Source organism: Orbicella faveolata, unplaced genomic scaffold, assembly GCF_042242905.1.
Source record: "Orbicella faveolata isolate gen_17 unplaced genomic scaffold, um_ofav_v1 contig_12, whole genome shotgun sequence".
NCBI lineage: Eukaryota > Metazoa > Cnidaria > Anthozoa > Scleractinia > Merulinidae > Orbicella > Orbicella faveolata.
Window position 1 is genome coordinate 20,351,890 of NW_028301539.1, and position 13,236 is coordinate 20,365,125.

At 39.3% G+C, this 13,236-nt stretch overlaps 1 protein-coding gene across 1 annotated transcript; it reads left to right on the forward strand.

Moving 5' to 3' along the window:
- Positions 1-3,787: 3,787 nt before the first annotated feature.
- Positions 3,788-10,722, forward strand: LOC110055951 (adenosine receptor A3-like). The gene is made up of 2 exons (XM_020762393.2): positions 3,788-4,052; positions 8,235-10,722. The coding sequence occupies exon 2, from the start codon at positions 8,257-8,259 to the stop codon at positions 9,391-9,393; it is 1,137 nt and encodes a 378-aa protein (XP_020618052.2). The 5' UTR covers positions 3,788-4,052; positions 8,235-8,256; the 3' UTR covers positions 9,394-10,722.
- Positions 10,723-13,236: the final 2,514 nt, after the last annotated feature.

Genomic DNA, 13,236 nt, shown 5'->3' on the forward strand with positions numbered 1-13,236 from the left:
CCCTTAGGCAAACTATATTACTACGAAGACTTATGAGCGGGCAAGTGCTTTGGGTTGGTGGGAGGGAATAAAAAATATTCTGGACAAAATGTCGCACTGTAGTCTATCTCGTGTGAGAGCAAAAGACACTGGCCAAATTTAGCAAGCACGTATCAAGATGCTAAGGTTCACTCTGATTGGCTGGTTTTAAGGATTATCACGTGAGGCCATCCAAGGTCGATGAACGGATGATTAGCAAAGCACATAGCTCAAAATAGAAACAAGAGTTGTTGATTAACTGAAATTTATTTCATATGTTCAATAAATTGTGATATTGTCGAAACGAAGCGCAAGCCTTGGCCTTTCTTGGTCATGAAGCTGAACTTAATTCATAACTATAGCTTGGAATTTTGGCTTCTTAGAATACTCAAGTAGTCATTTCCGAGGAATTAAAGCCAAAACACGACCAAGGAAAAATTACAAAATAAATTTGTTCAAATCTCCAGTTTTACAGAGTGATGAAGCGTTGTAGGCTTGTGGTCTACTCAGGTGACAGCGTCTTCTGTTTAAAACTTTAGACGAGTGGCGTTAATGGCTGATAAAATGTGATTTACTATAACACCGAACTATCAATGTTTAACAAAGGAGGATATGTAGCGTATGTTGCACTGATCGTAATTTTACTCAGAATTGCAAAGAAATGCAAGCCAAGTCGTGTTTTGATAATTGAGTGGTGATATTCATAACATCGTAGTTAGCAACAAAATTTAGTCCAAGGTATGAAAAAAAGCAAGTTGTAAGCCATTATAAATATAAGATGGCTTTAATAAAAACATCGGTATTCACGTACGCCAATTCCCTAGCCACACCATTCCACCATCCATGCCATTCCATATTTTTTAGTCAGGATTATTTGCGGTCCCTATCGGTGATCATTTCCGGTCCGGGATCATTTGCGGTCCAATTTGGGAATCATTTGCGGTCCGGGATCATTTGCAGTCCTGGGATCATTTGCGGACCCGTACAGGCGGCCATACTGAACTTCCGGACAGAGATACTTTGAGAGTCCAAAAGAGCGAATGAGAGAGTTTGTTGATTATTATTTATTCATTTCATTTTAATTTTTTTATTTGAATTTGTGCATTTTGAATATTTTAGTGCGAGATGGGTTTAAGATAATGCACCCTATAAGAATGTTTGTATTATTACATTATTGTGGATAAAAACGACAGCGGTTGTACCTTGATGTGGTCATTAATATCACTCTCTACAATAGTACGACCAAAACAATGCCAGTAATCATTCTGATAATCGGTGACCACACTGCGGTCATTTTCTTGGCATCAGACCGGCTGCCCCTGTAACAATATAACCTGTTAATTTGAGCTGTAGTGGATGTACTTAAAACAAAGTCGTTAACTTACATTTATCACGGAATTGCGATCAAAATTTCCAAATATTGGAACAGGTTGGCCAAACGTGACCAAATGTTCTGCGCAACAACTTAGTTGCAACAAGTGACGCTGCTTTGCATGCTTTTCGCCTTCCCTTAAGGTTACCGCATACCTTCAGGGGTGTCTCGCGTGCAAGCGATGTAGGGCGTGCAGTTTAAGCTGTAGATACCTAAACCCCTATATCAAATTAAAGCTTATAGAGCTGGCTATCAAACTACACCAAGAATTTTGAAATAAAATGAATTGTCGAATTTTTCACGAGCAGTAAATACGAGCGCCCGAATCACCTTTCGAAAGCTACAACTCAAAGCGAATTTTGTTTTTCGCCAATTTAATTTTTTCCTCGGTTTCAGGGCTCAAAGCGCTTAAAAAACGTGTCTGCGTTTTGGCATGTTCAATTGCAGTAAAAAGTTACAGAACATTTTCGAAATAGGATTAAAAAAATGTGGAGTGATCGTACAAAAATCTCTCTCGAAGAAAAAGTACTCCGAAATTTGCAATTCGCAGACACGCTTTTCTAGTTTATATGTTAAACTAGCTACTGTCCAAATTTGAGGGCAATTGAACAAATTCCCTTTGAGTTATAACTCTTTAAAGTGCCTGCTTCGAGCCTGTACCTCGGTTTTTCTTGAAGCTGGTCTGGCAAAATGGGGAAGACTAAAAAGGATACGAACGCTAGAGTGGCTGGGCGAAGGAAACAAACAAAAGAAAGCGCTGTGGAGCAACTGTGTGTGGTCAACTTTGTATGGAAAATATTTCAAATGGTCTCATTGAGTGAGGTTTTCCTTCAGTGTTAACTCAAGATGCACAAGATAAACGAAAGATCTTAGTGCGTCCTCAATCACGTCACACAGACCGCCACGCTGGCTGATAAGATCATCCCATAGTCCTTAGCGATATGCAATATGGAAATGAACATTACATTCGTCGACATCGCACTCATCAGAAGAGTCTCTGTCAACATCCCTGTTATTGCTGTCAAGTTCCAAAATTTTTACAGAACCTTCCTTTTCTCTTACCAAGATTTTTTTGCCCGCCCTATAGCGCATCCGCGTGGCGAACTTTTGCTTCTTCACTCATTGATGTATTTTCATTCGTTCTTCGCTGTTTTCGCTTTTTCGAACTGGTTTATGTTTTTAACGTGGTCTATGTTTACTTCTAACTTAATAGAGTTAAACCAATAACAAGAATGCTTGGTAGTCGGAACAACAAGGCTGACATCCGCACAGGTAATTCCCGCCAAAATCGTCTCGGTTGACTGTACGCGCGCCATAGGGCTGTCAATCAAGAGGTAAACTTTTACCTCCGGCGAAAACGAAAAACCGCCATTTCTCCGCCAATATTTAGCCTTTTTCAAACATTTTTTTCAGAAATTCGAGATTAATCTTCGACCACTACTTTGACTCAAGAAAGCCAAATTTGAAGAAAATTGCCGACTCGAAGGTATACTGTAACCTTAAATAGATGTTTTTGAACCTGGCATACAGGTGCACGTTGACACTTTAAAAATTACGCAAATTGGAAAATAAATAATGTTCTTGAGATATTCAGATGAAGTGGCATGGAAATAAATTTTGTAAGTCTCAAAATATAAAAAAAAACTTCAGGTGTATGCAGTTAGACTGATTTGCATGGAAAATAATTCTAGGTTCCTATCGGTACCTTGAAATCTACTCGAAAAGGTAGTTACACACTGTACATACATTTGGGCTGGTGACGTTAAACGGATCTACTAAAGAATGGCAGTTATCACAAAATGCTCAGTTACATTTGGGGCCTGTTCATTACAAGGTTGGAAATAAGCTTTTAATTTGGAAATTCCTGCAGAAATTTATATTTTTGACAATAATACAGAAGAAAAACAGTTATATCAACCCTTTGAGAGGGCTAAAATTTGATTAAATACTACAACCAGTAGGTTTTGTTTGTAGGGTGAAAACAGGTTATAGTACGTCAGACAAACGAAAGGCGGTGATTAATAAATCACACTACGGGTGTAGAAAAAAAAGAAAAAAAAAAAACAAGAGACGCCGGATAAGCTATGTTATGAGGACTGGCTGTATAGGTAAAATTTTAAATAGCAAGGTTCAAAAGTAAACTTGGCTTAAGTCAAAAGGTTTATTTTCTGATAATCTCATCTCCCACAAAACTCTTACTTTATCTCAGGGCGTTTGGGGCTTCTGCCAAATTAGAAAAGCAGACATAAGAATCTCTAGTGGAAGCTGTTGGCTAATGAAAATTGAAATCTCCTCGAGGGCTCGTGAAGCCGCAGATTTGGACGGTCATAATGTAAAATGATTGTGGCTACTGAATGGCCTTAATTATTGTGTCTCGGCCTCAGATTTCCTAATTGGTCCTGCTCGCTGCCATACAGTTTATCGCTACATCTATACAGCACGTTTCACTCCACTGAGAATAAATTATTCATGCAATGATGTTACTAACAGCCATATCAGGTATAGCATCACCTTCTTTCAATTTATTCGAACACGTGCCCTATCAAAGAAATGCAAACATTGCTCTCAGTTGTTTAGACATTAAGCTGCTTTTTTCAGGTTATGCGATCCACTCAGGAGAGCTGATGTACATCACAATGATTATCCACTTCATAGACTACAGGTAACTATTTGTTAGCCTTTAAATGCAAACCATCATATACAAGGAAGATTATTCAAAATTAATAATTCTTTAACGTGCCGCTGCAGTGAAATATTTAAAAACTGAACATAACAGCCATAAAATATTACTATCAGAGGTATACAGGAAGGCAAAGCTAAGGGGGAATCTTACAGAGACAATATTTTGTGTTGTTTACGATAAGGTGTTTAACAAGAACAACAGAGACATCGAGCCCTTACAAGGACTAAAACATAAATAACGTAATGTTTGGTCTCTTTCACCTGTTGTAATGCAAATATGGTGTTGCCTGTTGTTTGTTTGATAGTAAATATGAAAAAAAGAAAGAAAATTGCAAGTTAAGGCGAGTCGCGGCAAAACTCAGCTGGTAACTGGAGCAACTGAATTTAAAGGCATAAGAAGTCTGCGTGGAAAGACGCTGTTTTTGAGGGGGTCACAAAACAAATAACAAAGCACCAAAATAATCATAGTTGTCGTCCTTCTTTACAAGAAAGTTTCGCAGGCATACAAATCAAATATGCAATTTAGCTGCACGCTGACTTGATTTCATCTCAGTCAGGAAGCAACATAGGCAGAAAGTGTCCTCCATTTTGGGCTACATTTTTCCCAGTTTACCTTTAAAACTGCGTGTAAAGGTGCAAAGGTTCTTAGCACAAAATATGCGATCAGTTACAGGATTACTGAAATGTATTCGCGAGAGCCCGCAAAAAAAAAAAAAAAAGAGAACTAAAAAGTGCTGGTTTATAAAAGGTAGGGCTAAGAAGTTTAATGGCTTCTAAAGCATCGTATGTTAAAACTGCGTTGCCCTCCGAATTAGCTGTCGATAGCCATCAAGAAAATAATTTTCATCAGTATCTATAGACAGCCACCTAACACATTGTCCTCTGTCGATCGATTAACGGTGCTTGAATAGCCAATCAGTTTTCGGTTTTTCTTTTAAAATCAAACTTTTCTATTCTACTTCAGTCATGCAACGACACTAGCCTAAACTTGGCGCAATGACCAAGGACCGTTCAATTAAACCCATCAGATACATTGTGCGATCAGATAACGTAAATGACATGTTAAATCAGATATTGAATACGGCGAGCCAAGCCGTAATAAAAAAAGAAAACAACTTTTCAAAGAATAAGACATGCTTTTGATATTCCAGCTGCTTTACTTTCTAATTCATTAAAATTGGCACTGGTAAGTACTTTAGCTACAAAAACAAAACCGCACAAATTCATTGTAGAAAGAAGTCGCCTTCCTTTCACGCCACCAAAATGCGTTCTCCTAATCCGATCAAAACTGTAGATTTTGGTGCGTTTTTTGAGACGTAGAACGGCTCCTTTTAAACCCGAGAGGCGTATTTTGGAAGCCCGCTACTCTCCTCGTCATTTCCGTGCGTCAGTTTACTTCCCAAGAGTTGCTGGACGCCCTGTCGAGTCATCATGGTCGCGTTGTAATTCCGATGTTCGTTCACATACTGGCAACAAATCATTTTTCTTTTCATAATTTTAGTTGGGGAACAACTCCCTTCATTAACTCATTGTCTGCGTTTTCTTCTTATGTTATCGTTTATCTCCACCGTCACCAATGCCGCGACAGATTTTGAGTATTCTGTTCCCTGAGCGGGAATCGAACGGAATAGCGACTTCATCAATCCATTCTTATTCAGGAACTAGGCCAATCGACCGTACCCAAAGTGGTATAAATTTGTCTTTACTATTTTAGTTTGTGTAGACAAGATTGGAATGTCTGGGGAGATAGGATATCCCCAGAAAGAATAAGTTGAAGACACCCAATAGGTTAAGTCTACATACGAACCAGGTGGGCCATCAGGCCGGAGCTTATAAAGCCACTTTCTACGCAGACTTGAAATGCCATTAAATTCGGTTGCTCCAGTTTGTTTGGCAAAACTCCTGACGAGTTTTGCAGCAACTCGCATTATCTTGCAGTTTAATTTCTGTTTTTCATTTACTTTAAAAAACAACAGGCAACACCACATTTGCATTACTTGTGTTTCGACCAAACAGCCAGACGTGCGTGTAACAGCTTTCGCACTTTTGAACAGACTTAAAAGATAGGTTGGCTGTTTCCCCTCAACGGAGATAGATGGAAATTAGTTCGCTAGCCAACACTTGACTCCAGGGACTTCACTTCGTAAAAAGAGTTCTCAAATAGACGCTATCCTAAGTTGCGCATGTGCGACCTTTCGATCGTCCGGCGGACGATTTCAAACAGATGCTCGGAATTCAAGATGGCGTTGACAATTGGGGACTACATAGTGAATGTACCTGGCCAATTGAGCTACTTAGTGCATCTTGACGAACAAATCATAATTTTCATAAGAATTCACGTTCTCTTAGCTTTCTACTGACGTATTGAACGTAGAATTCTGTGCAGGTATGCTGGAAAAAGCAAGTTATTCATAACATAATATTTGAAAGGTGCATGGATGGGATGAGTTTGAGATGGTTTTAATTAGCCATTTGAGGGTAATTGTGGTGAAAAACGGAATGATTTTTTGGCCATTTGACGATCATGGACTATACTGGCCTCTGAATCTTAGCGTACTGCGGAATCTATGTTCAATTAGCTTTCAAATGGCGTATCTAACTTAGAAATCTGTGGAGAAGTAATGGAGAAAAGTGATTATTTACATGAGTCGGTTAGCACTGTGAAGCTGAAAGCTAAATGGATCGTGTTGCAATTCGACGATAACTACAGCGAAACACGGCATGATTTTTTAGGCTTTTTAGCACATCATGATCTTTGAATCGTCATGTACAATGGAATTTGCGATAACGTTGCTGTCATCAACAGCATTCAACTTAGAAATCTGAGGGGGATATACTACAGAACAAAATCTTTTACACGAGACATGAAGCACTGGTGAATTGTCTCGATCACGCTGCGGCCCGACAGGCCGGAAACACGGCAAGAGTTATAGGTTATTTAACTCAAACAGACCTAAAAGGAATTTAGTTTTGACAAATTTGTTTTCCCTTAAGGTTACTCCAAACCTTCGCGGGGATACTTTTGCCAAATTTTCTTTTTTTCTTCAACCAAATTAGAGTCCATTATTTAAGGTAACGTCTTCCAAAAAATGAAAATGAAATATTAAAGCGCGCGAGATATTGGGAAAAAGATATTTTTATTTAATAAAAGTAAACCGTCAAGGTGTAATAATCCTCAAAAGGCTTTCAAGATCGCCTCCTTGTAATCACCCTTCGGCAATTGCTCCTCGGTTTCTTTTTATTTTGTTAGAGATTGCTTTCGTGACGTGTGCGCCTAAAACGCGACTGTAACACTATCGCTTTCCCGCGAAGCCCCAGTTTGCACACTGTGAACACTAGGGGTTCAGCTATTTCGTTGGTTGGCGGCTTTTTGAGTTGACATATCCCTCTGGGAAGGTGTAACATGTTTATAAATCTTTATAAGGCGAGAACTCGCACTCGTCTGTTTTTCGAGAGAATCCCTCTTCTTTAAATGAATTAATAGGGTATGTAGAATCGACGGTTTTCCGTGAAATTTGGCCAGAACATTCACTGATAGATAACGAACAACACTGTCGGCGAATTCTTTAATTTTAAGTACTTTTCTCGTGGCGACCTCTAACGCAATACGTTACGCGAATTTTTCGATAGTGGAACTTGACAGATCTATAAAGATAACCAATAGAAATAAAAGAAAATACTGACACACTTTGGGAGATTTTCATAACTTTAAGGCGGCTCTGAACCCTATGCAGAGATTTTTTTAAAAACTTTGCCAAAAGTTGCGTCTTATCGTGCTTTTGAAAATTTCATAATATAAAAAAATTTCACCATACCGTTTTTTAATTATAAGCCCCTAAAACTGTAATTAAGGGTATTTTAGCGGATCATACTGTTGCTATGGTAACCTATTGCGTCACGAAAATGATAACATCGTGTTCACCAATGATTGGGCAGTTTTTTTGATACCATGATTGCAGCGTCAAGTGATAAAGAGTGGTTATAAGGACCCATCAAAATCTAAACGCTGGAAACTGTTTTGAGCCACCGTCCGACAACAATAACAATGACAAAGTTGCCAGTTGCTCGCAAGGGTAATGAGTACTTTTGAACTAAATTACAACATTGCAAAAAATTATAAAAATCCTTTTGTACTTCAAGATGAACATTCTTTCTCTTGCAGGTAGAAAAAGGAAAGACCAATCATGAATAACCTGTACAGTAACCAAACACTCAATACATCAGCAGTGAATGCAAGCGTCTCGCCAACTGCAGCACCGGGTTTTCCAGTCTACCTCCACCAGCCATTAGGAGCTATAGTGTTCCAAATCAGTTTGTGGTCAACCATTGTACTCCTGGGTGTGATTGGTAATGTTTTCGTGTGCATCGCTATCCTTACACGCCCCAAGATGAAGAGCTCCATGAATTATTACTTGCTGAGCTTGGCCATAGCAGATTTGGGGGTACTACTTATCATCTATCCTATGGTAGTGTTAAAATACCTCTTCCCATTTCGCTGGTTGTTAGGAAAACATGCGTGTCATTACCTGTATCCTACCGTGGAGATATTCTTCGGAGCCTCAGTCTGGTCGATTACGGCCATTGCCATCGAGAGATATCGGAATATTGTTGGCGCCAAACGATATCAGATCAAGCACAGATCTCGAATGACGACTTTTGTGGTTATTGGCGTAGTGTGGTTGACGTCGTTTTTATTTTCATCTGTTCCTCTGTACGCGGTTATGGCTTACCATTCGACTCTGGAAATCTGCTACCTGGAATGGCCTGATATGTCTGGGGCAAATGCGGTATTCCTGTCTTACTCAATAGCTCTCATCGTCGGCTGGTATGCACTTCCTCTGGTTGTCATAACATTCACTTATTTGAGGATCAAGAAAAGGGTACGTGAAAGTGTCAAGTTCCGAACCTCGATGTCAGAGTACGATGATGGAGATCAGGCAGTCTTGTCGCAAGCTCCATCAAACAAAGAAAGAAGCGACAAAAGAATCTGGCGAAAAAGCAAGAAGACAACGCGAATTCTTACACCTCTGGTAGTTTTGTTTGCTGTAACAATGTTTCCCATGAACGTTCTACGCGTCGTGCTGCTGATTAAGCCAGGGTTTTGGATGAAATCTTACTACAACCTGATCATTGGCCAGCTTATAATGTTGATTATGATCAATTCGTCTGCTAATCCACTAGTCTATTACATCACGAGTAAAGAGTTCAAAGATGCATTCAGGGAGATACTCAAGAGATCCAGTCAAAAGAAGTGGTCGTGGAAACCACTGATGAACAGAAGGAGACAATCATCGAATGTCTCGAGAACGACAGTTGTCTGATTTCAAGATTAAGAAAGATTTAGCCTCATCCAAGGAACACAGCAGCTTAAACTCTCTTCTGGTGATATCCAGTTCGCCCGGAGTTAGGACAAGAGCAGGCCAGTTTAAGGAACTCAGTCACAGTATTTTGAGTTACTTTGGCCGGGTACAAAATCACCTTCAAATTGAAGGAAACCTGAAAATAGTAGTTTACTAAGATAGAAAAACCACAAAGAGATAATAATAAACCATAAAGTAACAAGGGGGCTAAGGATGACGAAGATTACCACGGATTACAAAGGACAAGCTTGAGAGATTTAGCTTTTCAAGATGCGCAAACTCTTCGTCCTCACGACTCGTACCAATGGATTCAAAAGAAATAGTGACCTTTTATTTCACATATTTTGATAGGCTCTAGGCGCGGTTTCGCTTTCAACTACAACACTCTGATTTGTACCAGTACAAGGGATAAAATGTTCATCTCCATTGTACATGATCATTTTTGTTTTTCAGGATAAAAACTTCTTCAGCGGTAATTATTGTGGAGGAATATTTCCGAGTCTCGCTCGTATATCCCACGTTCCATAGTTAGTCTTACTAAGAAACGTTTAGTTGTCTTCGTTAGAAACACGAACCCTCGAGCAAGTCGTAGCATTTACCCATATTCGACCATATCGTGTATAAATAAACGACTTTGTGTTGTTGCTGTTTCACTGACTGAACTTGAAGACATCATCGAGCGACTAATTTACCGCCTTTTACAAAGATTCATATAGATCCGATCTATTGGCAATCTGAAGTGTCCACTTCACTCAGTAGAATTCTTTTTATCCCAGACCCCCATCAAGAAAGAAAGAGAAATGTAAGGAACTCCAACTGTTGTACTATTCGAGGCTACTGCCAACCATTTTTGAAGCTTTTCCCTCACAGGCTACATATGAAAAATACGTAACATAAATTCTTTAGTTTGTTTAAAAGTAAAAACTTACCTATCCAAGAATATAGTACAATAGTTTATGTTTCGTGTTTAACTGTATAGGAATTAATTTTAAGCGTGCTTTAACATGTGATGAATGCCCAGCGACTAGTAGGCTACCGTGTGCCACGAAATTTTTGCGGTTTTCTACACGACACAAAAATTTACTCCGCAAAAAAATTTACTCCACTGGCGAAAACATCTCGTTTAAAAACATCACATGTAGAATTTTGTTGATGTTTTTTATTTAAAACGTGTGTGTCGTTCAGAAACTAAACGGTAAAATTAGGAACAAAACGAAAAAAAGCAGTGGCGGATCTAGGGGGGAGGGGCCCCCCGCCTCCCCCCTTATTTTCGCTAAAAAAAAGAAGAAATCACAGCAGGAAGAAAGGCCGGCAGGGCAATCAAAACACCCCCCCCCCCCCCCCCCACCTTAGCTCAAGGTCTAGATCCGCCACTGGTACACTATAGGTGTATCTGCTAAATGGTTAAGGTACTTTCAGCCACGCTAAAATGTTGTCAATGAATTCAATAAAACGCGGGTCATTGAAAATCGCAAAAAGTAATAACCAGCGAAAACAACCAGTCTATTACGATCGCAAAAATTAATTCCCGCAAAATACAAAAAATAGCCGATCCCCAAACTTAAACTGCCGCAAAAATTTCGGCCCACACTGTATTTAAGGTTTTCTAAGTTATGCAAGAGCCACTCGAAGGCATCTGTCAATGTTGCTTTTCAACGTTTTGGTTTCTACCGCTGTATTTTCTTTGATGATGTAATGCTCGCTGTATCCTGCATCAATAAACGAGATGCCCGCTCTTGATGCGGTGTTTGTGTTTATTAAGATTAGTTTATTATATGGCTTTGGCTTGTGGCCGATATAACGCGCGCTCTGATTGGTTAATTGTCACTGAATTGTAGCGCATTATTCTCCCGTAATGCCCACGGGCCGATTACGGATTATGCAAATTAGGAAGAGCCCGGTTCTGAAAATTCAAGCGCATTGAAGCGATGAAAGCCGATTAAAATCAGTACGAGAATATCAGTAGCTAAAAGTTTAGAGATATTTCTTTAATAAAATTTATATAGTTGACTTACCAGTCGGTAACCTTGGCGGGCACTAGTGAAAAACAATCAAAGTTTGCCTAGTCTTAAGTAAAGCTAAAATCGCTAAGTAAAAAACACCATCGGCAGATCTGCCATGCATCCTGAGCAGAACATCACAAAGAAACTTATAAGTTATCATCTTAGTCACAGCAATTACCGAAGTATTGAACTCCGTCAAAGTTCTCGTCAAATAGATTCCCTCGTTTTGACACTAGCAAGTGTAAATCAGCTTCCAGGATCATCAGATGTAAACAATCGGGCGGTTTCTGTCGGTAGCAGTGTTTCTGATAACTGCAGACGTTCACAAGGCTTGAAATGTTCATCCATAAATCCCAGAATGAAGAAGGCGAAGATATGTTGTCGAAAGCGAATGCGAAGATCGAGTTAAGCTTATTTTGAGCAGTGCATTCTGAAGCATTAGTATTTTCTTTCACCGAAAGACGGTTGGTTTGGACAATTTTGAAGCACTTGCTGTCTTTTCTATATGCGCTGACGTTTCGCCCCAAAAGTCGGAAAAACTTCCCCATCAACTTGTGGTACCACGATACTAAAATACGTTTTTGAGGCTGTGACAGTGACTTTTCCGTAAAGAAATGAGTGTTTTTAACGGAATACGTAATACAGTGGTGAAATTCACTGACTGTGTAGTTTTGCCCTAGGTTTGAGACGATGAATGAATCGGTAAACACGCGCATCGCCGGATGTAAATTGGCAACTTCCGCTCGAACGATTTTTCTCTTTATTAATGAGCCATATAATTAACAACTTAATAACCTCGACCGTTCGGTCGTTACGGGAAAATCTCAAACCTCGGCCTGCCGTATTGACCGAGCGATAGCGAGGTCAATACGGTAGGCCGAGGTTTGAGATTTTCCCGTAACGACCTCACTCTCGGTTATTAAGTAGTTATTACAAAATATTTTACAACCGTTTCAGTGTGATTAGAGGATAACGACAATTGATTTGATGTTGAAGTTTGAGATAATTTTTGGTTTTAGAAATTTCTAATTCTACTAATTTGGAGGCTAATAATCATTATTGTCCTATAGTTGTAATTTAAAACAGTATGCAGAGCAATCTTGATCAGGAAATGCACATGGCTTCACTAAATTATTAATAACCTCAGCCTTGATTATTCAACCACATCAAACAACTATTTAGCATCAGGTTAATTATGCTGTACGAGGAGGTTCAAAATTTTTAACTTCACGGATTGTGTCTGTAGACTGTCGAAAGTTTTGAGCTTTTAAAACATTTTTAACCAGAGAACGATTGAACACCGATTCCAACGGTTATATCACCTTGTGGATTAAATGACAGTGTGAGATCATTAAAAAATAATATACTTATAACGAGAGATAGTGCTACTTAAGTGTAACACTGAGCGCAGTAAACATTTTTGTCAGTTCCGATAATGCCCTCTCCGTATATCCCCTGGAATAATCCCCCCGGAATAATCCCTCCGAAAGTAAGTTCCCCAAACCTCAAACGCAAAAATCAGAAGCCGTCCTCCCACTCCCCTTGAGTGTAAGCCCATGGCATAAGCATAAGCCATTCAATTTCTGATCGAGCTACAGAAATATCAGTTCTGAATATTGAAAGGGTATTGGACGATTAAACTACTATCCCAAAGACTCTGAGCCCGGCCCAAGTATTGAATAACTTTTTTGTTAGACGCGGGTATAAAAACTCAAAATCATGTTGTAAAGAATGTATGCGCCGACTAGAGCTTTTGCCAGCCAGAAATTATGCAGTTTTTGAAATCCAATATCTCCTTGAA

Excerpts from the sequence above, each read along its gene's own strand:
- LOC110055951 (XM_020762393.2), top strand. The coding sequence starts at position 8,257 with ATGAATAACCTGTACAGTAACCAAACACTCAATACATCAGCAGTGAAT.